The following is a 26,856-nucleotide window of genomic DNA, read 5'->3' on the forward strand; positions in this document are numbered from 1 at the left end:
CAAAAAATTAAGATGATAGACTTTCCAAGATAATTTCCTCCAGACATTTTATAACGTGCAGATTTGTAAATGGACTTTATTAGCACAGCTGCTCACCTGCATCACACTTTGATACATTTATATTAAAATGGTCACGGTCGCTGTCCGGGGTTCTGATCTCTTTTGTTTGAGCTCTTTGACCCGTTCTGATGCCTCAGGAATAACACACACACACACACACACACACACACACACTTTCTTCATGTTCCACCACATCTCTGTGCCTCTGTGTAGAATCAGATGAGACTAGATAATTTAACACACCCCGTTTATTCACATCCATCATGTAGAATTGGATTTCAGCTTCCTTGCGCGCATGTGTGAGAGTGTTTGTGTATGGATAAGAGAGAGAGAGAGAGAGTGAGAGAGAGAGGGAAGGGGAGGGGGGGGGGGGGGGGGGGTTGATAGCGAGTGGACTAGTTGAAATGCGCGGCACATTCTTATGTGGAAGACGAGACGAGCAGGCAGCAGTCCTTGGGCCAAGCGACATATCAGCACTTAACAACCGAACAATCTCCACGCACGGCACGCGAAACCTCGTTTCATTCCTTAATCTCTGCCGCAAAAGCAAAATTACCGCATTCTTCCAAGCGGTAATTCTGCAACAAACCCAAACTGCATACCGGCTGGAAGTTGCATCGCCTGGAGCCACCGGGGAATCTTGTACCTTTACAGCCCCGCCAGGCTTGATTTGTCTCCTGTGGTGTGCGCGAAGGGGCCGCGGCGCAGGAGTTCTATTTGGAGCAAATTGATAAAATGGTAAGATTTGCGGGGGGAATTCACGAATCACATTTTAAGTGGTTAAACCTGCATGTAAAGGGAGGAGAATGGAAGTGAGCGTGCCGGGATCTTGCGGCATGTGTCGGATGATCTCAGTGAGGAGGTTGCTTCCTATCAGTGGCTGCCGGCAGCGCGCAGTTTGCACACTGCAAAGGAGAAGGACCATCACTAAGCAATGAATATGAGAAAACAGAAAGACAGGATATTGGAGCAGAAAAGCACCTATGTACAAAATAGCGCATTGTCTATATATTCGTCTGTGAACATGAGGAGTCTTTAATATATTCTGATTAAGTAATTCTTAAAATCAGAATATATTTATATATATTTAAAATCAGAATAATATGCATAAGCTCTTTTATGGATAAAAGAGCCCTTCTGTGTTACCCAGTCCTTCCTCTGTTATTAGAGTATTCAGTTCAGTTACTCAAAGATAAGATTAATATTATCATCTATTCCATAATTTGGCACACACACACATACAAATATATATATACACACACACACGCACACATGCATATGCATATGTGTGTGTGTGTCTGTCTGTCTGAAATCCAGGCCTTTGGGTAAATGCTGTGTGTGACCTTGTAATGCAGCCTGCTGTCGCTGAATAACAATTGCGGCTTCTCTTCTTTCTTTGCCTGGCTGGTTTGGGAGGGTTAAAGCTACACTGAAAAAGCTATTCAGTCCCAGCCGCCTACATCTACATGTCTGTTGTGTCTGAATGATGGCAGAAGATGTGTTTCCTCTCAGCACTTGTGTTTCTTAATGTTGGGGGGAAATATGTGTGCGTGCAAGTCTGCGTCCCTCTGTTCCGATGACATTATAAAATGCTGTTGAGTTATTTATTTACATCTCGGAATGCTCAGCTGCAGCATCATTCATAAGACTCGCCACAAATGCGATAAGTAATGCTCTGTTTTTCCATCTGAACATGCGTGAGAACTGTTTAAGTATCTGAGTTGGTTTATCCCAAAGAAAAAGTGTGTATGCAGTTCTAATTTGTTTAAATTTACAGGTCACATACAGCTCAGCATATCAGAGAAACCACAGAATCCTGTTTAGATTTGCTTGACCTAAGAGTAACAAACATTCCCATAATACCTCGTGCAGGAAAGTGAGGAGACATTTAGAGTGTAACAGCACAAGTAGGACCAGAGAGCTTTTCTGTCCTTTAGATCTCAGTGATGCTGACATTTAAATGACCCAATTAGCCTTGTTGTGTTGACTGGCCTGATCAGCAGAGGAAAGAGAAGAAAAAGTCAGGCAGGAGGAGGAGAAGATATTAGGCATCAGGCCCAGTCTCAGCAAGGCAGCCTTGTAACACACCCAGTGTCATGCATGAGCGAGTGTCATTTATAGTTGTATTGAGGCGATCCAGTTCCCATGCAAAAGGGTGAACACAATAAAAAGTAATGTTAGTTTTGAAATACTTGCCACATCCATGTCTGCAATTAATGGTATACGATGGTTGAACTGAATGGCAAAGAGAGCACATTTTAATGGCTACACCATCCAATCAAATAGGAGTTTTCTGGATGTGATGTGCATCATTTAATGCACACAAAATCCACAAAATTTTACATTTGAACTTTATAAATTTGACCAAACATGGAGCTGCCAGCAGAGTTCTTCATATTAGTACATATCATTCTGGACGGTAATTGTTGATGTCACTTTAAACAGATTATGAAGAATGGGGGGGCTTGGGGGTCTGCATTTAGGGGACACATTGAGTAAGGGTTCTGGCAATTCTCCCCAATAAATTTCGAGTATTGGAGACTTATTTTTTTCTGCATTGTGGTTTAATTTATCTAAAAGAAAATCAATTTTTAAAAAATGTAACCAGGATATGCTGTTGAAATGAAAGGCCTTTCACAATGAAGACCGGGTTATGGTAGCAGCCATACATACACAAAATATTTTAAAATGTAATATAAATTTCAAGATCTAGATCATGATATATACGAATGTCCACCACTAAAAAACACTGCCTTTAAAAAACATGTAAGTCTCCTTCACTGGGGTCCTTATCATGTTTATTTATGCCTATATGCTAAATTCACCAGTTGTTAGAAACATCATATTAAAAGTTTCGCAAGTTATTTCAAGTCCAAGGTGCAAAGTAAGAAAATAGTGTTTTACCTAGACCTGTCAAAACCCTTGGTGTAACTGTTTAAAGGAGTGTTGCTGATAATTGGAACTGTGACAGAGAAAGGTACAGAGGTACACTGAAAGTTTATCCACTATCGTCTTTTTGTTTTCTATGTGTTGTCAGTGATGGCCAACCCACCAAATCATAAGGAATGCAAGGGCACAACTGACACTAGACTCAGTAAAGACAGTGGTATGTATATACACTCTATCAAAATAATTAATCACAGGAAGAAAAATATTATACAGTGAGGTTTCCTGGCATTCTTGATCACTTTTAAATATTAATTGTTAATTTCCCTCATTGGATGTTCCCCCTGCAGAATACAGATACATAAAAGCCTGATTTACCTTTCTGTCCTCTTTTGTGTTTGCCTGGTTTTAGACATGAGTGTAACAAATTGGCACTTCTGTCTAATATCAGGCTGATTTGTTTGGGGAAGTGACATGCCTGAATGTGCCTGAATGTCTTCATCAATGAATTTATAAACCTCTCAGTTTTGACTGTGGTTACTATTTTGGGGGATTTTTTTGATCATTCTTAGGACTCATGTACATCTCTAGCCACAACACTTGGGCTATAAACTCCAAAAACAGAAATCTACAACTTTACAAGATAAAATAAACTTTATTAGTCCAAAAGTTGGGAAATTCACATTGTTACAGCAGCAGAAAAAATGTTTCATAGTGCAGTGGTTGTGTGTTAATAACAGCAGGTATTGAGTATTGTACATTGAGATATGTGCAGCCTCCAGTGTTTGCATATGCGGTGTGTTTTCACGTGTACATTCACTGCTTAGTTGGTATTTAGACATTTGTCCTTATCCCATTTCCTTCTGGCTCTTCCATGGTTATATAACTGCAGTTACAGTCATCACAAAAAATGTAGTGGATGTATTCAATGAGATTCTTTTGTGTTTTTATTTTTGGTATGCAGGGGTTGCTCTAAATATTGGGAGGTGATCTTTCCAGCTAACCAAAACGACACATGTGCTTTGCAGTTCAATTCAATTCAAGTTTGTTAATGCTCCAGGAACCTGTAACTGTAAATGACACTGAAGTAATGTTACTATTTCAATACAATATGTTGAGCATAGCATTATTCCAGGCAGGCCGCAAAGCTCAGCCACTATTACAGGAGATCAGCTGATTTTCTTTTACACATCCAATTGTCTGTTTCACATAGGGCGTTAGCTGTATGTCCCAAGTTGCTGCAAATCTGCAACTCACCACCCCATCTCTCTTTCTGTGCCTAACCTTTTAAAACCTGAACCAATGAAATAACTGCCAGAAATCTTTAATTTTTTGTTAATACAGTGTTTGTTGAACCTTTAGACAATCAATGTGTGTATATATATATATATATATATATATATATATATATATATATAAATTTAATCTACATATATGATTTTAAATTTTTCTATCACATTTGCTACATTTGCCATATTTTTGCAATTCAGTCATTAAAATGTGTCATGCAATTTATATCATTTTTTGAGGGTAAAAAAGTCACACTGATGATGTAGAAGTCTCAAAAACTCACAACACACATGTATTAAATATGATACACTTGGCTTTAAAGGGCTAAATATTGTATCTGGTGTCACTGTTTACTCTGAGCTGGGCTTTTGCTGCTCCACTCCATGTCTCCAGCATTCCCAGTATGGATGTGCAATCGTGAGGTGGTGTGTACAGTGAACAGACCCATACCAGAAAATGCAAGTTGCTAGAGGTGCAAATATCACTCCGATCTTTTGACTGGTGAACAGTCTTTGACCAGCATCAGGCTCATGGGTGGCCAAGGCTCATTGATCCACATGGGTAATGAAGGCAGGGCCATGTGGTCTGATTCAACAGACGAGCTAATGTAGCTCAAATTGCTTAAAAAATTAAAGCTGGTTCTGATAGAAAGCTGTCAGAATATACAGCACTTACCAGTTTGTTATGTGTGGGGCTGCATGGCTGCAGACCAGTAAAGGAGCCCATGGTGACCCTTGTCCACTGCCAAAAGCACCAACAATGGGCCTGACTGTCAGAACTGTTCCACGGAGCAATGGAAGAAAGTGACCTGGGCCACTAGGCCAGCACACACCCTCTCTGCCATCTTTGTGATGGCAGAGAGGGTGTGTGCTGCTCTTCTGTTGAAAACCTGGCACTAGGATGCACTATGGCCAGTGGAGGCAGTGTGATGCTTCAGTTCAATTCAATTCAGTTTTTTAATATAGTGCCAAATATCCACAACAGTTGCTCCAAGGTGCTTTGAGAATTTAAGAGGAAAAGACCCTAAAATAATAAAAGAGAACAGAGAAAACCCCAACAATTATATACCCCTACAAGGACTTTGGCAACAGTGGGAAGGAAAAACTGTCATGGCTGTGTGCAGGCAGGTAGGAAGGAAGGACCCAGAATGCAGGACTCACTGAGGAAAAGTTGAACTCAAAATAAACAGCTTTATTGCAGGTTGCAGACTGAACAGAAGACTAACTATACTGAGGGAAAATAAACTAACAGGCAGGCAAAACAGGTAATGGAACACACAGCAAAACCTGAGGGTGAGCAGACGTTAACGACGCGACAGAAAGCAAAGGAAAACACAGGGCTTATATACACTGGGGAGTAACCAGGGAATGGGAAACAGGAGGGAGACACAGCTGGGAGAAATTAGACTAACGAGACAGGGGAGAAGTAAAACTGAACACACTGACATCAGACTGGGACTATCAAAATAAAACAGAAAACATGAAACAAATCACAAAGACGCAGACTTGACACTGAGAGGCAGTGGCAGTCCTAGCCTGTTTGGCGCCCTGGGCGAACACTCCCCCCCCCCCCCCACACACACACATATGAAGAGAGAGAGAGTAAGCATTGTATGCAAACGGCTACCAAACAGCCATCATAATTCATCATACAATGAGAACAGGACAAATCAACAATTGACAAGGACTAATTAATATTAAAATCTGTAACATAATGTATTGTTTGGAGTTTAGTCTGTTACTGTTACTATTTTTACCATTTCTTCTTGGAGCAACTGTAACCCGCATAATGTCCTTAGGGATTAATAAATTATTCTGATTGTGATTGTTTCAGGATGACCTGCCATTATCCAATGACACATCTGCTTACCTGTATCTTTTGCTCGTTTTACATAACCTAATAGACCTACATCTTAGTTCACAGATTCACTTTGTCTAGGGTTTATTTCTGGGATTTCATACAACCCAGGATTTAAATCATGAATACATAATGGGCTTGGATTTACAACATTATAAATGAAATGTGCTCTATTTGGAAGCAGCCGGCCCCCCTCCCCTTTCGACGGGTTGTGTGTGAGACTATAAATCATCAAACTGTAAATTATAAATTTTAGATGGTTCCCTTTACCTCGAGTCCTAAAGTGTATATTTATTTTCTTACTCTTCTTATATTTATTGTTTGTTTACTTGCACTGCTGTAACTGGAGCCTCGTGTCTCGTCTCTCTATATACTGGACTGTATGTAGCGGAGATGACAATAAAGTTTACTTTGACTTCAGCAGCGAGCAGGCGCACCGAGGGCTCTCGCGCTCACTTTTCGCATATAGAATTTCGAAAAAACATCGGTGCAAATTATAAGTCTGCATGATTTTTTTTTTTTTGATTTTTTGTTTTATTTTGCAAGTTGGTTATTAGATGCTGCTCCAGCCAGCCAGAGAATCCCCCGCCGCCCCGCCCTCTCCTCCCTGTGCCGCAAGCAGCAGGCGCACCTTGCAAACGGAGGGCGCCCTTACTCCCAGCAAATGGGCGATAGAAAACCGATCGGTGCCTATGACATTTCTACTATGCGCTGGCATGACGTCGGGGCAGCATGAGAATGAGCTATTTTTTTATTTATTTTTTTTAGCCGATGCCCGTGATGCCGCCTCCCACCACGATGCCGCCCCAGGCAACCGCCTGTGTCGCCCGTATCAAAAACCGCTACTGCTGAGAGGCAGACTGAAAGAATATAACACATGGAACCCAGGGACGACAGAGACTTAAAGAAGAATTAACATCAAACTAAACTCATGACCAGAACCAAACTGAAACATTGATTTATAATACTCATCAAAACAGGATAGCTAAAGAATCAGACATAAATCATAATACAGAAAAACACCAAAACATAAGAAACAGAAAATGCTGTGACAAAAACTTCCTTTTAACAACAAGAAATGACCAGCAGAACCAGGCTCAGGAGGGACGGCCATCTGCTGCGAACCAAGGTTTTCTCCTGAAAAACCTTGTATATACCTTGTGGATGTTACTTTGAGATGCACCACCTACCTCAGCATAGCTGCAGACCATTACAGCCTTTCATGGAAACAGTATTCCCTGATGGCTGTGGCCTCTTTCAACAGGATAATGCTCCTACCATAGCAAAAATCATTCATGAGTGATTTGAGGAACAAATTGTTGGATTTATTGACCTGATCTTCAATCCAGTCGATCTCAATCCAACCAAGCATCTGTGGGATGTGCTGGACAAACAAGTCCAATTCATAGAGGCCCCATCTTGCAAATTACAAGGTTTAAAGGATGTGTTGCTAACATCTTGATGCCAGATACCACAGCTCTCCTTCAGGGTTGTTTTGGCAGAAATCAACTTCAATATTAGGCATTCTGTCATAATATTATGCCTGTTATGAATTATGCCACACAGGAACCAATCAAATGCAAGGTAAATAGCTGTCTCTCTGTCTCATTGTGTTCACAATATTGTAATTTGAAAGTAATGTAAAGCTCTGCCATTATGTACTTTTACATTGTTTAATATGCAAATGCAAACATATGCAATAAAAAAGTATGCACTGTAAAGTAGGTCACGCCACTAGCCTAAGTACATCTGCAAGAAATCTAACAGTTGTCCAAACTGAATATTATTGTAGGTAGCAGCTTTAACAGTAACAGTAGTAACTGTACCTAGATAAGTGAGAGTGCCATAAAATGCAACTCCTGTACACTTGGTTCCAATTCTATTTAAAGTGAATACTATTGACTTCCAACAGTTTTTATAAAGATTGGCATAAAACTGTTTCACACAGGTGACTCATCTCAGCTTTGAAAGAGCTGTGTGGTCCAAACAGTCAAATAAAGTTTGTGCTTTAGTTTTAGTATGTGAAATTTACTTCCAAACTTATTCCAACTAAACTACACCATGATTTGTACAGCTTATAGCTGCAACCTGCAAACCAAATCTGCAAATGTTAGCTGATAATTTGTGTTCACATATGTCACCACTAGCTCCTAAAACACACCTGCCTACAGCCAGGTTTTTGTAGCCATGAAAATTGGCAATACAGTCTGTGACACTCACAGAGAATCTGGCTGTTTAATGACTCTTAGCTATGGTGCATTTTGAGGATGTTTTAATGTTATTTAAACTGTTACTTTCTTTTGCGCTTTAAAAAGCCATTGCCTCGGCCTTGTGACTGCATAATTCCCAACAGAATTGTGGGAAAAATGGGACATAATAGGAGCGAGAAACCAGGCCAGTTTTCATACTGTCTTTTCTTCTTTGTCTCCCACTCTCCATCCCTCTCTCTGTAATGCGTGAACCTCTCTCTCTCTCTCCAAAATAATGAAGACTAAGTCATGTCTGTGTATATTAATTCCTCCCATAATTCCTTGGGCTAAATATAGAGCCAGAGACTTGAGTGACTTAGTGAGATATTCAGTGGGAATTAGACAGTCCGGTGGTGGATTAACACATGAGATAATTAATCTTGAAGCACAAAAAGAACATTTCATTTTTCTGAAAAGAGGAGTAAGCACCTCCTTGATTAGAGATAGAAAGAGAAGAATAGTTTTGGTTTGAGGTTCTCTCAGTGAGTAGAGGGGGATAAGCCAGTGCATGCCTCTTCTCCTGGCTACAACAGCTGTCAAAGCTTGACCAGAACACATCCTGGGGGGCTAGACTGCTCTAACGAAAATCAAAGGTGGCTCACGCTTTTTGCAATCCTGCTTTTTCCTCCCTGTCTCTTTTCCTTCTAATGATACATCTCATCACTGAGAAAGTGTCTCTCGGCACCGCAGCAGTGTTACAGGTGAGTGATCATTAGGATATCCTTGCTTCTCCTTTTCCTTATGCCGGAGCGAACCAATTCCTCTTCTCCCGAGTGAATAGTTTTTCTCAGCATCCACATATTCATAATGCAGCTCTTTTTCGCCAGCCTGCTCCCCTCTTACTTTCTCCATCCCTTCTTTGCTTATTCTCAGTCTCTTGGGTGAAACTTTACACGAATGTTTATTCAAAGTACAGACCGCAGTCTCCACATTGTGTGTATGTTTAGTTTGGAGAGTGACTGTGCCTCTGTGTGCATAAGTGTGTGCTTTTTTAAATTAGGTATGTGCTCTTTAGACGAAGCATCAAACATTACACACATCCAGGCTGACACTGTTCAACATGAAAGCCGCTGAGACTCATTAGGACACTGATTACAGCTTGGGGAGGAGAATTCTGAGCAGCTGCTGAGCTTACAGGCAAACACCCACACACACTCATGCATTCTCATTTTATGTGTGTTCATGGGTAACAATATGTTTGTGTTTAAGTAGGACCAGTTTGGTTATTATTTAAACAAATGTTTGTGAGTTGATCACTTTTGGCGCTATATAGAGATTGGTAGTGCTAATAGATATAGTCAATTGGCTATGTGATCGTGTGAGATTGTGCCCTCTCTAGACTCCCTGCTGGCCACTGGCCACAATTTCCTGAGTTCCTCAGTGTTATCTTTCATGTGATGTTTGGATGCACAGGAAGAATGTGCACAAATTTCTATCAAGAGAGTTTCTATAGATAACTTCAAAATGAATTACTGCTTTCAATTCTTGTTTCTTCTGTTGGGTATTGGACAGCAGTATGTCTCCCTTCATTAATCGCAGCTATTGCTCCTTTGCTCCCGGCTTTCTGCTTCAGCTGCTACCACAGTTGCACTGGTTGAAGTGTGAAAATATTGTAAATCAAATTAATTTGATCGTTAATCACACAGTTAAAATGTTTTCTAGTAATCATCTTGCAAACATTTAGATCCAAGAGTTCAAGAATGAATATTAATGCTGTCTGCTTCCACCGCTTTTCAGATTTCTGTTTTCCTTTGCTCTTATTCAAAGTTTTTAATTTATTTTGGTTCTGTGAATCACTTTGTAACTTTTAGGTGAAACATTATAAACATTCTGTCATGAACTTATAGCTGTCCTTTCCAACTATGCTACTTATGTATTTGTGATTATTGACCACACCATTGAAAATGGTTCCAGATGGTCTTTAGGTGTTTTTGTAGACTGGAAATGTGTGGTTGGCCACAGCCATGTTGATTGATCATATATACTCACAGTTACATATATACAAACACAGTACATATGTAACTACAGTATATGACTATGGCAATGTACTGACCAGGAGATGAGTACACTGTGGTCATAAAGGGATGGAAATGGTTATCAACAGTACTTGATAGTAGTACTCAGTTTGTACTAAGGAGCCCAAAACGTGCCTAGTAAAAATACCCCACATTATTAGGCAGAATGGATCCATGATTTCATGTATTTTATGCAAGGGAAGATGTTTCCAATCTTTTATTGTCCAGTTTTAGTCAACCCATGTATTTTGCTTTTAGGTAATGGAAGGGGACACCCGGTATGGACTTCTATTGCTGTAGCCCATCTGTGTCAAATGTTGCCTTTCTATCATTTTGAAGAAGTCTGGCTATTCTTTTCTGGCCTGGAGATTTGTGAAATTTGTGTCTCCATTATTAACGCCATTATTACAGACTAACTTGTCAGCATTTATTTTAGACATATTCAAGCAGAAATGTTGCCATTAACCATTTTTGAACTACGGGTTGATTCTGTTCAACAGTACAGTCATTGCTCTCTGATGGGAAGAAGCAAAAACACTCCTTCCTCCCACGCATGATCATGTTTGTACTGAGAAACTGTAGGTCTGTTCTTCTATGGGTCACTCTATTTGTGGGAAAGAGGGGGTGGGGGTTATCTAAATGAATGGAGTTGTTGCTGTATGAGGCAAGGAGGTGCTGCAACAGCTCTGCGCTTAAATAGGATTTTAACCATTCATAAAGGAATAAATGAGGAACTCAATATGCAGAAATCATTTTTGCTATTTTTATATTTGTATTTATGTTTTTATACCTTTGAGCTCATTTATGCAAGCCACAAATAAATCAACATATCTACAATTATACTAGGATGTGACTTAATACAAGTCCAAGTGTAAGAAACGTTGGAGTAGCAAGTGTGTCCCTGCTCTTCTTATATTTACTTATATTATATTACAAACACAGAGTCCCTGATTGTGTTTGATGTCCTTTGTGATTGATAGGACAGTCTGACTTAAAACAAATAAACAAAAAAATATAGACCAGAGATGCTGCCGACAGAAGGCTTTAATAGGGAACACGCCCACCGTTGTTCCAGTACTGAGGTGAAATGTAGGTCATATCTGGAGTCTTGTAAGTCAAGATGGCACCAGAATTTCCTGTATATCTCAATAATAATAATAATAATAATAATGATAATAATAATAATAAAAATATACCAGTGTTTTCATTAATGTCTCATAAGGTGAAGTGACAGAACTCAGTGTGGTGTTGCATGTATATTTCTCGATTGCTATTGCTAACTGAATTGCTGGCTCAGTGCAAATCAGTTTCATTTCTTAAAACTACGGTTTATGATGTCAGAGGTTCGAAGTAGCGTCGGAAACACAACATGCTGATGGTGTACCAGCGCTCATGTCTATACTCCTGACTGTGGAGGAAAACCTTTGCTGCACAGAGTGGGGACTGTTGTTGCCACACTTAGACAATTTCCATGTGTACATGAATAAAGCAAAAACTCATCCATGAAACCGCAACTAACAAATCAGCAGACGTGATAAAACACTGCTCTCCCGGTGTTTAATTTCAAATCAACTGAAAAGAAAGACCAAGACGAGCGTATCAACTGCACTCGATGGAGCTGGCCTCAGGCAGTTCAGAGTGGGAGGTGTTGACAGTTCTGGGTGCCTAGTTGGAGTATTGGAGTATGGTTACACTGGCAGCAATCTAAATATTTACTCTATCTCTCATTCACTGAAACTGAAGCATGATTTAGGTTCAATGTTACGTATCAAATCACAAACATTTTTAATGTGCAGTGTGTTTGCTGTTTACAAAATCTCCCCAAATAGCCACACACATGTAGATAGGAGGAGATTTGAGATGCTGTAAATATTGGCTTTTTCCCCACTGAGTTTTAGTTTCTGGTTTCATGGACTGCATTGGCGGGGCATACAATATATTCACAAGGTGTGTTCAGACTGTATGCAGTCTGAGAGACAGACCTATCAAGTCTCCAGTATAATGAATTTAAGCTGAACTTGAGTTACTTTATCTACAAAGGTTTTTCTAAACTGATGGGACCTTAAAGGAAAGTGTTGTTTAAAACAAAGAAAGATTGTAGGTGCTTTCCTAAACATTCCAGTGTCATGGAAATGAAACTGAAGTGTTAGGTTTTTGTTTTGTTTTTTGTTTTTTTTCTCTACACCTTGGTAATATATCATCAATGCTGTGATGCATGGTGTTGTGTAAAATAAATGAATTCATGGGAGATTGTGCTTTAGCACTTACCATGAAAGCTTTTCTAAGGAAGAGCATTAGAAGTGATTGAAGTGGCTTTGGCAATGAAGCAACTCCCATTCATGTTGAGTCTTGTCTGATGTGTGTGTGTCCTTCTTACTTTAAACTGCAAGTGAAGGTAGTGTTTGTGTGTGGCTGTGGTCTAACAGCAGGACTTAAAAACAGACTGACAGGCTTTAATGATTCTGCTGTTTCTACTACGTTTTTTGGTGTTTGTTGTCTAAGAGATAAATAGAAGCACATTGGAAAACTTAAGGGGCACTATTTACAGTGGAGCTCAAGAAGGAGCAGAAAGAGGTCCCAGGGCCACGTGGTCCACTTTAGATCCAAACTCAGCAGCTCTCTCAGCGGTTGCTCTTGACAACAGCAGAAGGAGGAGCTTGTGCTGGCAGGGCTTTGGTAGAATAGGAATGCCAAGCTGCCAAGTTCTCCCTGTGGGATGATGCCCCAGGCCCAGTCCTGATACTTGGCTTTGTTCATGCAAGCTCTCTAAGCCTGCTGCGTCACGGTGCATCCATGAGGGCTCACACATGCATACACAAGAGCTCTTTACACGGACACAACCTGACCTGCTGGTTCATGTACAGTTTGAATACTCAGTCATTTGATAGCAAGACAGTGACTTTGTAATGGTTCACAACTGATGCTATAGGGGAAATAATATTCTTTTCTTGGTTTGCAAACTGCATTTCCCTATGAACTCAAAACAGAATATTCTGAACATATTTATGTTCTCTCCTTCAGCACATGGTTAAGATGAAAGGATGTTCAGTGTTTTTTTCTCAAAACATTGCGTTATTTGTGTTAATAATTAATTTTCTGCTTGTGACAGACTGAGTCTCTTCTGCACAGCATTCACGATACAAGAGTTCTTCTCTATGATAATAAATCTGAAAATAGAACTGACTGACAAAACTGTGCTGAATATGGATGAGTGAAACCCTGACTCGGCAATTTAAATCCCACATTAACAACATTTGACGTACTGTAGAGATAATTTTTTTCAAATTGAAAAAATATATATATATCAAAATATTTAGAGCGCTATTGCTCTTTGTGTTGCAATGCAGTGAGACTAAAGATATCATGTGGTTCAAGCAGGTTTTGTCCCTACAGCAAGATAAGTGTATTATGTTCAACATTTTCAAATTGATCCTCAGTGTAAGGTAAGGAAGAAAATTTACAGAATGATACTTTATTTCTTCTAAGAGAAGAAACGGTCTGTTTGATGAATACGACTCTTAACCAACTGAGAGAATTTATCTGAGAGCTTTGTCTGAGAACGCAGTGACACAGCCATGGGTCTTTTGGGCTTTTTTTCTTAACAACAATAAAGCTGTAAAAACATACCCCCTTTCTCATTTCCCACATCTTCAGTTCTCATCTTTCTGACTTATATCTTACTCTCAAGAGACACGAGTAGGGAGGAGTCCAGGCAACAGAACTATGTGAAGCACCCTCGCCTTGCAGTCTCATTTTAAAATGCCGGTTTAATATGACATGTGGCACAACTGCAATAATAATTCCTTTCCAACTACTGCTGCTCAAATATAAGTGTTCATTACTTTTTACAAATTCAGAACATGGTGTAATGTTACAAGATTTACCTTTTTAATATTGCACACACACACACAAACTGTGATGGGCAAAAGATTTTTATCATCATAAGTAACTAATGAGATTGCAAGACTAGGCTGACCAACCTGTGCAATCCCTGGATTGATTACAAGAAGGCCTATGACTCAATGCCCCACACCTGGATCCTGGAATGCCTAGAACTATACAAGATCAACAGGACCCTAAGAGCCTTAATCAGGAACTCAATGGGGATGTGCCATAAAACACTAGAGGCCAACTTCAAGCACATAGCACAAATCACCATCAAGTGTGGAATCTACCAAGGAGATGCTCTGACCCCACTGCTGTTCTGCATAGGCCTTAACCGCCTCAGTGATGCGATTCACATTCTTATATACGCAGCTAATCAACGTCGTTGACAGGCTGTGACAGCGTCCTTGTGTGCCGACACCGGTGTTTTAGCTAGCAAAGCGGCGTGGCTGATGTGGATTTAATGACAACGTGTACAACCATTGGAGATGTGAACAGGACTGATGGAACAATTGATGGAAAAAGTGTGGACTTTATACCAGTTTTGTGTTTTTATTAGTTTTTATTGTGTTGATAGGCCACGTAAACCCAGAATTATGATAAAATTATATGCAATGTTTGGTTTTCTTCCTGAATACTATCGTTGTTTATATTTACTGCGGGAAGAAATGGTAAAAAAGTTTTATAAGGAAAACGCTCGAAAGCACTCTCCGCCTGTGAGCAAAAACAGCCCCCCTCCCAACTCCCCCAGCCTTTCCTATTGGTGGAAAAATGTACCATGTCGACCAGTCAAAAAATGATATGGCAACATGGCATTTAGTTGTTTAGGAAGGGGGGAGTTTTAGGAGTGACGGCGGTGTTTTGAGATGTGAGAGATTTGCGCAAATCTTGTGTAGTTAGTGTGAAGTGTAGTCAATAGTTTTGTTGTGTGTGTCAGAACAATGAGGCGACTGCTGAATGTTACAGGTGCTACAGGAGTGATACATCTCCTGTTGTCAGGCCTGCAGGTATCAGGCTGTTGTTCTCCTTCATCTCATAGTGGACAGAAATTATTTTTTGGAGTGGCACAAATAATTTGTATGGCATCAGATTTGATGCAGAACACCTGATTGTTCTGTAAATAGTTTGAAATGTTTATTTAAAAAACTGCATTGGCTGCATTTTTAGGTAAATAGCTGCAAAAAACTTCATTGTTTGCATAACTCAGTTACTTTTTTGAAGAAGTAACTATATAATTAATTGCCCAATATTGGTCATTATATACTGTATTTTGCAGACAAAGAGTTACAGACTCTCTCCCAGACCACAGACTCATAATACAAGTCAGAGCTTTATATAAAAAAAGAAAAAAAAGAAAGTTGTGTTTTCAAAATTGGAGTTCAAGTTATTTTTTACTTCCAATAGTGTTAACATACTACACAGGTCATGAACAAGAATTTTTTTTTAATTTTCATTGTAGTTGTGGGCTAAAGCAGTTAATTAAAAGTAGTCTAACATAAATGTAAATGCTGCAATTTGATTATTTTAATAAACCATGTAACTTGGATGGATTCGATGCCGGCGTGACCACAGTGCACACGTCTGCTGTTGCTCACAGTGGTCCAAGGGACCGCTCAGGGAGTTTGTGTGTTCGCTCAGACACATGAAAAATTAGAGGGAACATTAGTTACAAGTACCTGGGGATCCCACAGGCAAATGGGAACAATGAAGAGGCAGCTAGGAAAGCTGCAACCACCAAGTACCTGCAGAGGGTCAGGCAAGTCCTGAGGAGTCAGCTGAATGGCAAGAACAAGATCCGGGCTATCAACACTTACGCCCTGCCCGTTATAAGGTACACTGCTGCGATAATAGGTTGGCCAAAGGAGGAGATAGAAGCTGCTGACATCAAGACAAGAAAGCTCCTGACCATGCATGGAGGGTTTCACCCCAAGTCAAGCACCCTGAGGCTGCATGCTAAGCGTAAGGAAGGAGGCCGGGGACTGGTGAGTGTCAGAACCACGGTCCAGGATGAGGTAGTGAACATCCATGAATAAATCAGGAAGATGGCCCTAACAGACTGCGTGCTCAGTGAATACCTCAGGCAGCAGAAACCCAAGAAAGAGGAGGAAGAGGAGGCACCATCATGGGTGGACAGGCCCCTGCATGGTATGTACAACCGGCAGATAGAGGAACTGGCTGATATCCAGAAATCCTATCAGTGGATGGACAAAGCTGGACTGAAAGACAGCACAGAGGCACTCATCATGGCAGCACAGGAACAAGCTCTGAGCACAAGATCCATAGAGGCTGGAGTCTACCACACCAGACAAGACCCCAGGTGCAGGCTGTGTAAAGATGCCCCTGAGACAATCCAGCACATAACAGCAGGGTGCAAGATGCTAGCAGGCAAGGCATACATGGAACGCCATAACCAAGTGGCCGGCATAGCATACAGGAACATCTGTGCTGAGTATTGCCTGGAAGTCCTGAGGCCAAAAAGGGAGATGCCCCCAAGGGTGGTGGAGAATGACGAGCTAAGATCCTGTGGGACTTCCAGATACAGACGGACAAAATGGTGGTGGCTAACCAACTGGACATAGTGGTGGTAGACAAACAGACGAAGACGGCTGTAGTGATCGATGTAGCGGTTCCAAATGACAGCAACATCAGGAAAAAAGAACACAAGGAACTTGAGAAATACCAAGGGCTGAGCGAAGAGCTGGAGAAGATGTGGAGGGTGAAGGTAACAGTGGTCCCAGTGGTAATCGGAGCACTAGGTGCGGTGACTCCCAAGCTAGGCGAGTGGCTCCAGCAGATCCCAGAAACAACATCGGAGATCTCTGTTCAGAAGAGCGCAGTCCTAGGAACAGCTAAGATACTGCACAGGACCCTCAAGCTCCCAGGCCTCTGGTAGAGGACCCGAGCTTGAAGGATTGACTGCCCGCAGGGGCGGGAAGGGAATTTTTTGTTTTGTTTTGTTTTACTAAATTTGCAAGAATCTCAATTTGTGTGTAGAACTTTGAGATGAAAAATTTATTTAATCCACTTTGAAATAAGGCTCAGGTTACATGAATGCTGAACAAGTGAACTACTGTGAATACTTTCTGGATTCACTGTAATCCTGCATACATGCATTATCTGACAAGCCGTCTTCAGTTAAAATTACCATTCAATCCAGCGATCAATTCATCAGAGGATAGAGGATATGAGGAGGCACAAATTAGAGAAAAGGGGAACGCCTTACTATCACTTGTCTTGTTTCCTTTCAACAAAAAAAAAAAAAAAATCACAGCCATAAACTCTATATTTCCTTTATTCTTGGCATACACATTAGAAATGTGCAGTGGAGTGAAATCACTTTAGTTCCTCGACTCAGAGTGCATTGTGCACATGCAATACTGCCTTTGTAAAACATAATGGTTGTAAAACATAATGGTCAGAGGGTCAAAGGGCCCGGTGGCGCCAGTGTCCGGCAGCCTCGCCTCTTTCAGTGCGCCCCAGGGTGGCTGTGGCTACAATGTAGCTTGCCATCACCAGTGTGTGAATGTGTGTGTGAATGGGTGGATGACTGGTTGTGTAAAGCGCTTTGGGGTCCTTAGGGACTAGTAAAGCGCTATACAAATACAGGCCATAATGGGCCTTAACACTAAAACAAGTCCAAATATCGAGGATTTATTTTAAAGTAAAAACCTAAACCCTTGACTCCTGCATTGAGGGTATCCTGTGGGTCTTTTACATTGTGTGGGGTATTTTGCTGGTATGGATTAGGTCCATTTGTCAGGTTTTTTTCTGTTCTTATGCTAATTCTCTCTACCAGTGGACAGTGCCTCGAGGCATGAGGTCAGTGGCTTTTTTCATGTCGGTGAAAATGATGTCTTAGGGTGTGGTCTTTACAGTTAGCAGATCTCAGTTTTATTCAGAGGTTTTAGAAAGGTCTTTCTACCCCTCATCAAAGCAATGTTCTATTGAAAGCAATCATATAAAACTATGCTAAGTGTCTGTCTATAACTACTAATGAGATGTAATGTAGACATGCTGTTTCATACTTTTCCACACTTGTGATTTTCAGATCCCAAGGTGAGGTGACATCCCATCACATTTAGTGCTGCAAGAGGAGCTTTTTTGTGTAGAGGAAACTCCTAAGAAGTAAAAAATGTCTGGTGCAAAGATCAATTCACTGACCCTCACCCTACTCTTCCTTATGCCCTCGGTAAGTGTTATTTCTTTACTCATGTCTTATAAATGGGTTTATGAAAACGTGTGCAGCAAGGCTAACTGCTCATGTCAAAGTGCTTCTGAAACATTCTGTTTGCAACAGGTGGAGATTCACTTCAGCAGTGTTTGCATATTAGATTTTCACACACTTGTACACTAATTTACTTAGAATAACCATACGGAGTATCTGCATCAATAATTCATTGATCAGCATGTGACAGGAATAATGGGTAAAGATGCATCCTCATCATTTATTCATGGATTGTTCAGCATTATTCCAGCCTGTTAACTGTGTGAGGAAAGAATGGCCTCTCCTGTCTTCTGCGGCAATTACAGCAGATGTATCATCACCTGGGCTGAGGTGACAGAGAAACTGACAGAATAGCTTTTTTCTTTGAGCAGAAAGTAACAATTAAGGATGAAATGGAGGGGGAAGGGGGGGGGGATAAAGAGTAGTTGAAGGCAAGGGACACAGAAGACAGTAGTTAATATTTACAAATCGTCACTATGTATGTAATCACTCATACCCACATACACACAAAATGAATGGTGTTTGAATTCAAAGGTGTTTGAAGGAAGGGAAATAAATGGAGAGCTTACAGTCTTTAGTCGTGCTAGTAGTCCGTGCTGCAGGGAGAATGGACTGCCATACCTGTTATGTGTCTGTGAGCGAGGGAGAGAGAAAAAGGAGAGTGGAAAAGTACGAGCTGTCACCGAGCAGAAACGGGAGATGGAAGTATGTAAATATAATAATAACCACTGCAGCCAAAAAGAGTGCCTGACGAGCCCAGCTGTAAGAAAGCTTTTAAGACTTAACTGTACACTGTGTTTGTGTTTTCCTCCGAAACAATAAGTTCTGTTGGAGCCTTTCAACGCCTCTCTCTGTCTCTCACTAGCAAAGTTGACCCAGACAACAAAGTAAAGCTAGTTTTTGGCTACGAGCCCGACACGGAACCCGACGTATTAGCCAGAAGTCCCTTTACGGTTTTATGCCTTTACGGTTCGGAGCCGCGGATCTGTTTTAAATACGAGCGGAATAGTTTTCTATACGAGATCGCTGCAAAAAGTGCAGCCTTACCTAATGTCCACCCTGTTACTCATTTTATATTAAGATTTAAAAATCTAGTTGGCATTGCTATGACGAATAACCTTCAGTAAAAGCAATAAATCACACAGCAATAGTACATTCATGTAGTTGTAAAAAGCATGATAATATATTAAGTAATCCAAAGCATTCAGAATACGTTACTCTCATTGAGAACACGTTACAAAATACATTTTGGGGCATGTATTCTGTAATCTGTACTGGAATACATTTTAAAAGTAACCTTCCCAGCACTGGGTATATGTGAGCACTTGGCAACAGTGGGAAGGAAAAACACACTTTTAACAGGACCGGGGTCATGGAGGGCCAGTCATCTGCCAGAACTAGTTGGTGGTGAGGGGAGGATGATGGGACAAAACACAGACAGGCCTTGTATCCTGTATCATGATAAAGCTACTACCTTGTGTGGATATCCAAAATAATTTACAATTGTTATAAAATTACCAAGTATGTGTTTAAAGTCCTAAGTTATTTGAAGTTGTTTCACTTTGTAAACATAAACCAGTGTTATGTTATTGGTACTGTTAGAATTATATAATAATGTACAGGCCAATGTTGTTTTGCTAACATATATATACTTTTAAATAATATATATTTCAATCTGTCTGTTAAAACTATCATAACTTTAATAACTCTCTTGCCAGATATACCAACTTTATTTATGGTCCCCTTTAATTCTAAATCATACATTTGCAATCTTCAGTAACCGTTGTCTTATGACTTGATTGTTTTGCTAGATGTGTATGTTTGTAATGATAGCTACTGCTAAGCTCAGTTTAATATCAGTCTGTTTCAAATATTTTATTAAGAAACATGTACAATGCAAGTGAAAACTTTTAGATTGAATATAGTGCTTCGGTTGTACAAGTCAGTCAGTGAACGATGCTGCATATACCCACACAAACCAGCGCTAACCAAAGACGAGGAAATTTATTTAGCGTCTTGTTCTGTATAACAGAAGACAGAGCAATGGTTGCCAAGTCTGTTCAAAACCCTTCATCTGGCACTAAGGACATATGGAATACAAATACAGGATTTAAAGGTTGACATGTCCTTTTTCCGCCAGAGAAGAATACAGACAGCGCCGAGCGTTAACACAATACAAATCCATTCCCAACTCCCAATTCATTCACAATCCTTCCTGAGACAATTCATGTTTACTTGTCTCTGTTCTTAATGCATCATTAAAAAAATATTATCATTATTAACATCATTAATAATATTACATGCCTTTTCAAAATGCAGTCTCTCAAACACAGGTTTAAATTATAAGCTAGCTCTTGTTTCATAATTATTAAGATGAGTCTTTAGAAAGTGTCTGACCTTCAAAGAAATCTCTCCTTGTCAACGTGTTTTTCTGCTGGAGCTGGTAAAAGAATGGAGACACTCCCTGGATGACAACCCCAATTCCCAAAAAGTTGCAATTCTGTGTAACGTGAAAATAAAAACTGAATAAAATGAATTTGCAAAACGTATAAACCCATATTTTATTCACAATAGAACACAGAAAACGTATGAAAAATGTCTAAACTGAGAAAATGTGAGGGAGGTATTTAGGTGTATTTAATAAATAAATAATATTTAATAATTATTTAATAAAGAATAAAAATCTCTTTGGTTAATTTAAAATAAATAAAATAAGTAATCTGTAAAATAGGGATTTAAACAAAATCCCTATTTATCCCTTTTTTTCTTCCCAATTATTTAGTTTTTTGATGGGAAAAACCTGTAAACTAGTTCAACTTCATTCTGAGCTGTTGTAAGATTCACATAACAATACACTGAAATAAGAATAAAAACCCATGATCAAGTGTAGTCAGACAAGCAACATACTAATATTTGATGCTGATCTGATGCAGTGTGACCAAGGGCAGACAGATATGATATAACCACAGGAGGTTACAGAGCAGAGACATAAACAGAGGAAGCCGAATACACTGTATTTCTTTGCCTCTCAAGCCACTTATCATTTTAATACCTCTGCTTCCTATGACTTAGACTCATATGCACTTAGAGAGCAGTCCCAAAGTCTAAAATCTAAAACAGTTAAAAGCAGAATGTGGAACTCGGCAGGGTGGATGTTTTTCTACACCTTAGAGTTTAATAAAATTCACGTCCCTACTGCAAGCCAATGCAGTCAGTTTAATGTCTATATGAATGAAAATAAAAACATCATATTTTAGTTAGATGCTAAATCTAAAACACAGAGAATCAACAATTGTTATCCAATTGTGTGATTTATCAATACACAAAGGTTTGCTATATTTAGCAACAGCTGAAATGTATCTGTAGCCAAAATGCCAAATACAAGTGTTTCCACTTGTTTTACTAGAATAGATCTCTTCTTTTGATTAATGGATGTAATTTTCAGCAACTTTAATCTGAGTAGAGGTTTAATCAGACACTAATTGAAACACGTGAGTGGATGTTCTTGACATTTTAACCAAGTGGTTTCAATTTCCTTTACTTGAAATGTACTTTAGTTTGCAAATCTATATAGTAAATGATTTTTGACCGAATCTATAAATCACAAAGCCTGATTATCCAAATTACTGGGATAATTATATTTATTGGCTCATTAGTCCATTGTACATCATCTCATAATTACAAGATAAGGTCTGAAAATTTTGTGGGTGTACATGCAGTGCACTATTAGTACTTACATCATCAAAAATGAAGCATATGCTTAAGTTCAATGAGGAAGATCTTTAATCACTCATCTGCCTCCTTTCCCTGCTTTTCTGTGTACATGTCTACTGCTTTCCCACACTGTCAGTCTCAATACTGACGTCATTACTCTAGTCCAGTCATCTTCTTGCAGGCCTTCTTCGAGCTTGTCAGCCTCCACTTTACATGGTTTAAATTTGTGCTCTCCGTCATTCTCCCTTTCAGGCTGTCATTCGTGCAACCCACCTCCTTCCCATCTCCACCTCACAGACACCTCAGTCAGAGCTCCATCCAAGCCTCAGCCTTTATCTTCACCACCAATCTCTAGACTCCACAGAGTACTGTCCTAAATCCTATCACTGCTGGGATTCCATACTGCCATGATGGGTCATCGGAGTCTAATTGCCAAATACATTCATTTCTATCTATCTATATCTCAATAAATCATGTTGGGTTCTTCCAAGTGATCTCTCCTTATTTAACTTGGTTTCATTAATATTCACATACTGCAAATCACTAACACTCTTCTTTCAAGTCATCATTTACCATTTGAAAGCTTAAACAGTGTTTGCTTGCCTCTGTCCTGATGTCTGAATACCTGCAAACCAGTGACTCATGAACATTCAAATGCAAGTTAGCTCTAATTATTACATCCATGTACACCTGTGTATATATCTGAGAAATCCCCATCTTCATTTTCAGTCAAGATCAAAGAATTGTATTTTTAATAGGCTTACAGTTTGTTTTCAGAATCTTCCTACTGACAAGTGACAGTTTGTTCCTTCTGATTAAAGAACACCAGCTTCAGCTTTGCTTTATAGACATGATGGCCTGAAAAGGATGCAATCAAACAATGGACAAGCTGTATAAAGGAAAGGTTTAAGATAAATGAAGCTGAAAATTATTTCAAACCAATTATGCTACCTGGTAAATTAAGCTACAACATTTTTTAAAATAATATTTACGTTAAATCATTACATCAAATAATAAATATTTATTAACAAACTGCACTCAGTGTATGCCAGATGTTTGAAGCTTATCCATGTTATTCAGCAGCACAGTCTCCTGGACTGACGCCAGCACAGAGACATGTTCATACCTTGATCCTCACCATAGGGGCTGTAAATGATGTGCCCCTGGTCATAACCTCCATGTCTGCAGTCGTAGCCATGCAGTCATCCGTGTCTGGATGTCTGGAGAGCACAATTATAAACTTCATGTCTGTGGTTCAGAACAGATGGGACTAAAGCTTGGCAATGTGTGGTGTGAAAAAGGCTCATCTTTCCTGACTTGTTTTCATTAGAATAATGTCGTCCTGTGGGTCAGTTAGAATGGAGAGAGAGCCAGCAGCTCTGAAATGATTAGTTTAATTGGTTGGGATCTCAGACAGATCCCAGGACTTAGACCTCTCCCACAGTAGATTGAAGCACATGAGTGGCTAATGAAGCAACCAAGCACTTTACCTTTGAATCTTTTCTATGTGCTCTTTAGCTGCTTGACTCTCTCACTCTCTCTCTCACTCTCACTCACACACACACTCTCTGTATGTGTGTGTGTCCCTGTGTGGGTGTGTATTTTCTTCTAGATTTCAAGCCAACAGGTCCCCTCTAACTGTGTGATCAAGATGGAGCAGGAGAAATGCATGGAAATGATGGCCTTGGATTCCAACAGTCAAGAATTTGGTGAGTCTTTGTTGCCTTCATGATAAATTTGTATTAAAACAGAAGCATCTTTGGATTCTTCATGCTAATGAGCTGGTGATAACTCCACAAACTGTAGATGACTCACCTGATCCTTGGAAAATGTTTTTTTAAAAAAGAACCTCACAGTTCATAGCCTCTGTGCTTGATTTGAAGCATCAGATAACTAATGAGGCCACAGGAAGACCGTATTTTTGGAGCAAGGGAGGGGCACGTGCTTTAGTTGTTAGTGTCTTGTGATGATGATTCTGAAAATGAAAGTTGATCAGTGAGTGACAGCTGTCTCTCTGGCTGATTAGATGATGAATGAAGGGAATATTAAAACGATGGGCAACTTGTGCCAGTTCTCCTTCGTGACCTTAGTTTCTGACTTAACTTTCACTGTCAGAAACTAAAGGTGAACTGTTCCATATTCAACAACCCTTTGTCATATATATCCAGCCTTGCCTTTTATTTTGTCTCCACAGACCTTTAATGAAAAACATATGTTATGTGTTGTTAAAAACTTTTTTGTGGTGCTGGATTTTAGATAATCTTACAGAGTAAACTAACATTAGCTACTTAAATACTTTCCAACTATTGTGCCACCATTCCCATATGGAAAAGAAATAGTAAAAACATATGATTTACTCATGAAAGTGGCCATTTTCTCATTACTTTCATATATTGTTTTAGTAAGTATCCAAAACATACAAGTTTCATTTATATAATTTTTCAAGGGATCTTATATCTGTTTTCACTCTTGTATGCTTTTCATACAAGTTTCACACAAGACAGATACAAACTTTATAAGATTTATATATATCTTTTCCATATGGGTTGTGGGAGTCTAGCAGTTGTTTTCGGTGTTTGCGTGTATAGATTTTAAATTGTAATATCATGGTTTCTTGGCATATTACAAACATTTCAGCAGTAGTTGAATTTGAGAAAAGAAACATGTTCACTTTTTGGGACAAATTCACTGTCAAATACAAAGAGTAGGTTTAACAGACACACATATATAACCATATCATTAACGTATATGTGCACCAATTTTTTACAACTGCAGGTTTAATAATCTCTGACAGGAAAGCTCACTGATTAAAGCAGTGCTTAGACTACATTGTTAGATCCTGGTTCACCCCCCATTTCCTAATGGTCTGTGCTGTCTGTCTACTAGTCTGCAGAATATATTGTTAAAGCTAGGGCAGGAAGATGTTTTTGACATTCCTGCACTATTAACCTACTGCCTTCTAGCAAATGTTAATTCAACTGGTCTTTAGGTAGACTTAGTCCATATAAATTTTTTCAAACCTTCATACACTACCCTGATGATGTTTCATTTCATTAGCTGCATGTGATGGCACCAGATGGCACTAGAAATCATAGAAAAAATTCAGTATTTCAAGTATTTCTCTGATTAAAATAACAGATTACTTTGGAACGTGTTACACCCATGAAGAAGAAACCTCTGGCAGAACTGGCCTAAGGGAGGGGCAGCATAGAAGAAAATGACTCGGGCAATTGAAACACACACAGAAATGGCAATTGCACTGAACTGAGATGAGCTAGAAGCTGTTGTCATCATGAAATTGGCTTCCAAAGACAAAACCAAATATGTAACCAGTACTACAGAACTTCAGACCAGTGCTAATATTAAAACTTTAATGATAATATAAGCATGGAATACAGAGCCCATTGTACTATTTGCAAAAAACAGTCACAACTACCACTAACAACAATGTCCTAAAAACAGAATTTAAACCTGATGTACCACTTTACATGCTTTCTGCAGGCATCTCTCCATTTCTAACTCAAGGTCTGTTTTAAGTGAGCTTTAGACATTCAAACTGCAACACTAAATTATTTGCAGTGAAAAAAGGAGAGCATCTGGAGCAGAAGTTGAATGGCTGAGTTCTGCACTGATTGATTATAATTCAAGCCAGGGTGTTGTTGTGCAGTTGCTCTGTTTAAAGAACCGTTCTTTATGTTCGTTCACTGCCCACTGTTCACTTTGAGGGGGCAGTAGAACACGTGGGGACCAATTACTTAACATTTACTCACTGAGCTTCATTAGTTTGTGAATAGGCCTACCTTTTTTAAAAAGCACATTTTGCGGGGTTTAAATCAAGAGTTTAATTGAAATAAGTCTGTTTTTGTAGAACTTCCCTAATTGTAATGGGACAAATCATGGAACAGTATATATATTTGAAAGCCCCCCGCTGGACAAAATGGCAGCAGAATCCCACAATAAATCTAAAAGATGGCTTGTCACTATCATATTTTATGACACAGAAGAAAAAAATATGTTTTTGACCAGGGACAAATTATTTGGTAGCTTATCAACACAGCTAATTGCTATTTTTAGTGTTTTTCGTTGGAATGTTTGACATAAAACACACCACGTCATCAAATTAGGGCATACCTCACCAATGTAACTGCACACAAAATATTAGTTATATTTAAAGCTAAAATACCCAGTTGTTTTCCTGTTATCCTTTAAAACTGTGTCTAATTTAGAGTGACATGTAAATACACTCAAACAGAATAACAAATTAAAAGGGTCCAAATCTATGAGACTTCTTGCTCCTTGATTTCTGATGCAAACCGATCCCTGTATAAAAGTGTCGTAGAAAAAGATGCAACAGCAAAGACAATTTTTTTACTACTATCATCATGTAGTAGTCTGATAATTGATTTATTTAGTCCAAAGACCAGTTAGATGGAAACAAAGAAAAAGTACCTGGTCAAAATGTAATGTGATATAGTAGCAGTGATATGAAATGAACATATGGCTTTTTGGACTTGAGCACTGAGCTTTTCTCCCCGTTGTGTCCCCAGACTGCCCGTGGTTTTGGGACAATCTGACATGTTGGCAGCCTGCCAGGCTCGGGGAGGTGGTTGAGGTCAACTGTCCTGAACTCTTCTCTCAGTTTATGAGTGAAGAAGACTACGGTCTGTTTCTATAC

General features: G+C 39.5%; 1 protein-coding gene across 3 annotated transcripts in view; it reads left to right on the forward strand.

The window, feature by feature from the left end:
- Positions 1–445: 445 nt before the first annotated feature.
- The window catches only part of adcyap1r1b (adenylate cyclase activating polypeptide 1b (pituitary) receptor type I), a 36,201-nt gene continuing 9,790 nt past the window's right edge, over positions 446–26,856 (forward strand). The window contains exons 1-5 of one of the 3 annotated variants that reach the window (XM_084909301.1): positions 446–798; positions 3,098–3,166; positions 18,291–18,431; positions 23,794–23,890; positions 26,729–26,842. In XM_084909301.1, the coding sequence (XP_084765427.1) occupies positions 18,375–18,431; positions 23,794–23,890; positions 26,729–26,842 (268 nt within the window). In that variant the 5' untranslated portion in view covers positions 446–798; positions 3,098–3,166; positions 18,291–18,374. The remainder of the gene's footprint in view (positions 799–3,097; positions 3,167–18,290; positions 18,432–23,793; positions 23,891–26,728; positions 26,843–26,856) is intronic. The other 2 variants (XM_084909300.1, XM_084909302.1) reach the window with 2 other exon arrangements.

Source organism: Perissodus microlepis, chromosome 17 (assembly GCF_051167445.1).
Source record: "Perissodus microlepis isolate ML-2025 ecotype Zambia chromosome 17, ASM5116744v1, whole genome shotgun sequence".
Taxonomy (NCBI): Eukaryota; Metazoa; Chordata; class Actinopteri; order Cichliformes; family Cichlidae; genus Perissodus; species Perissodus microlepis.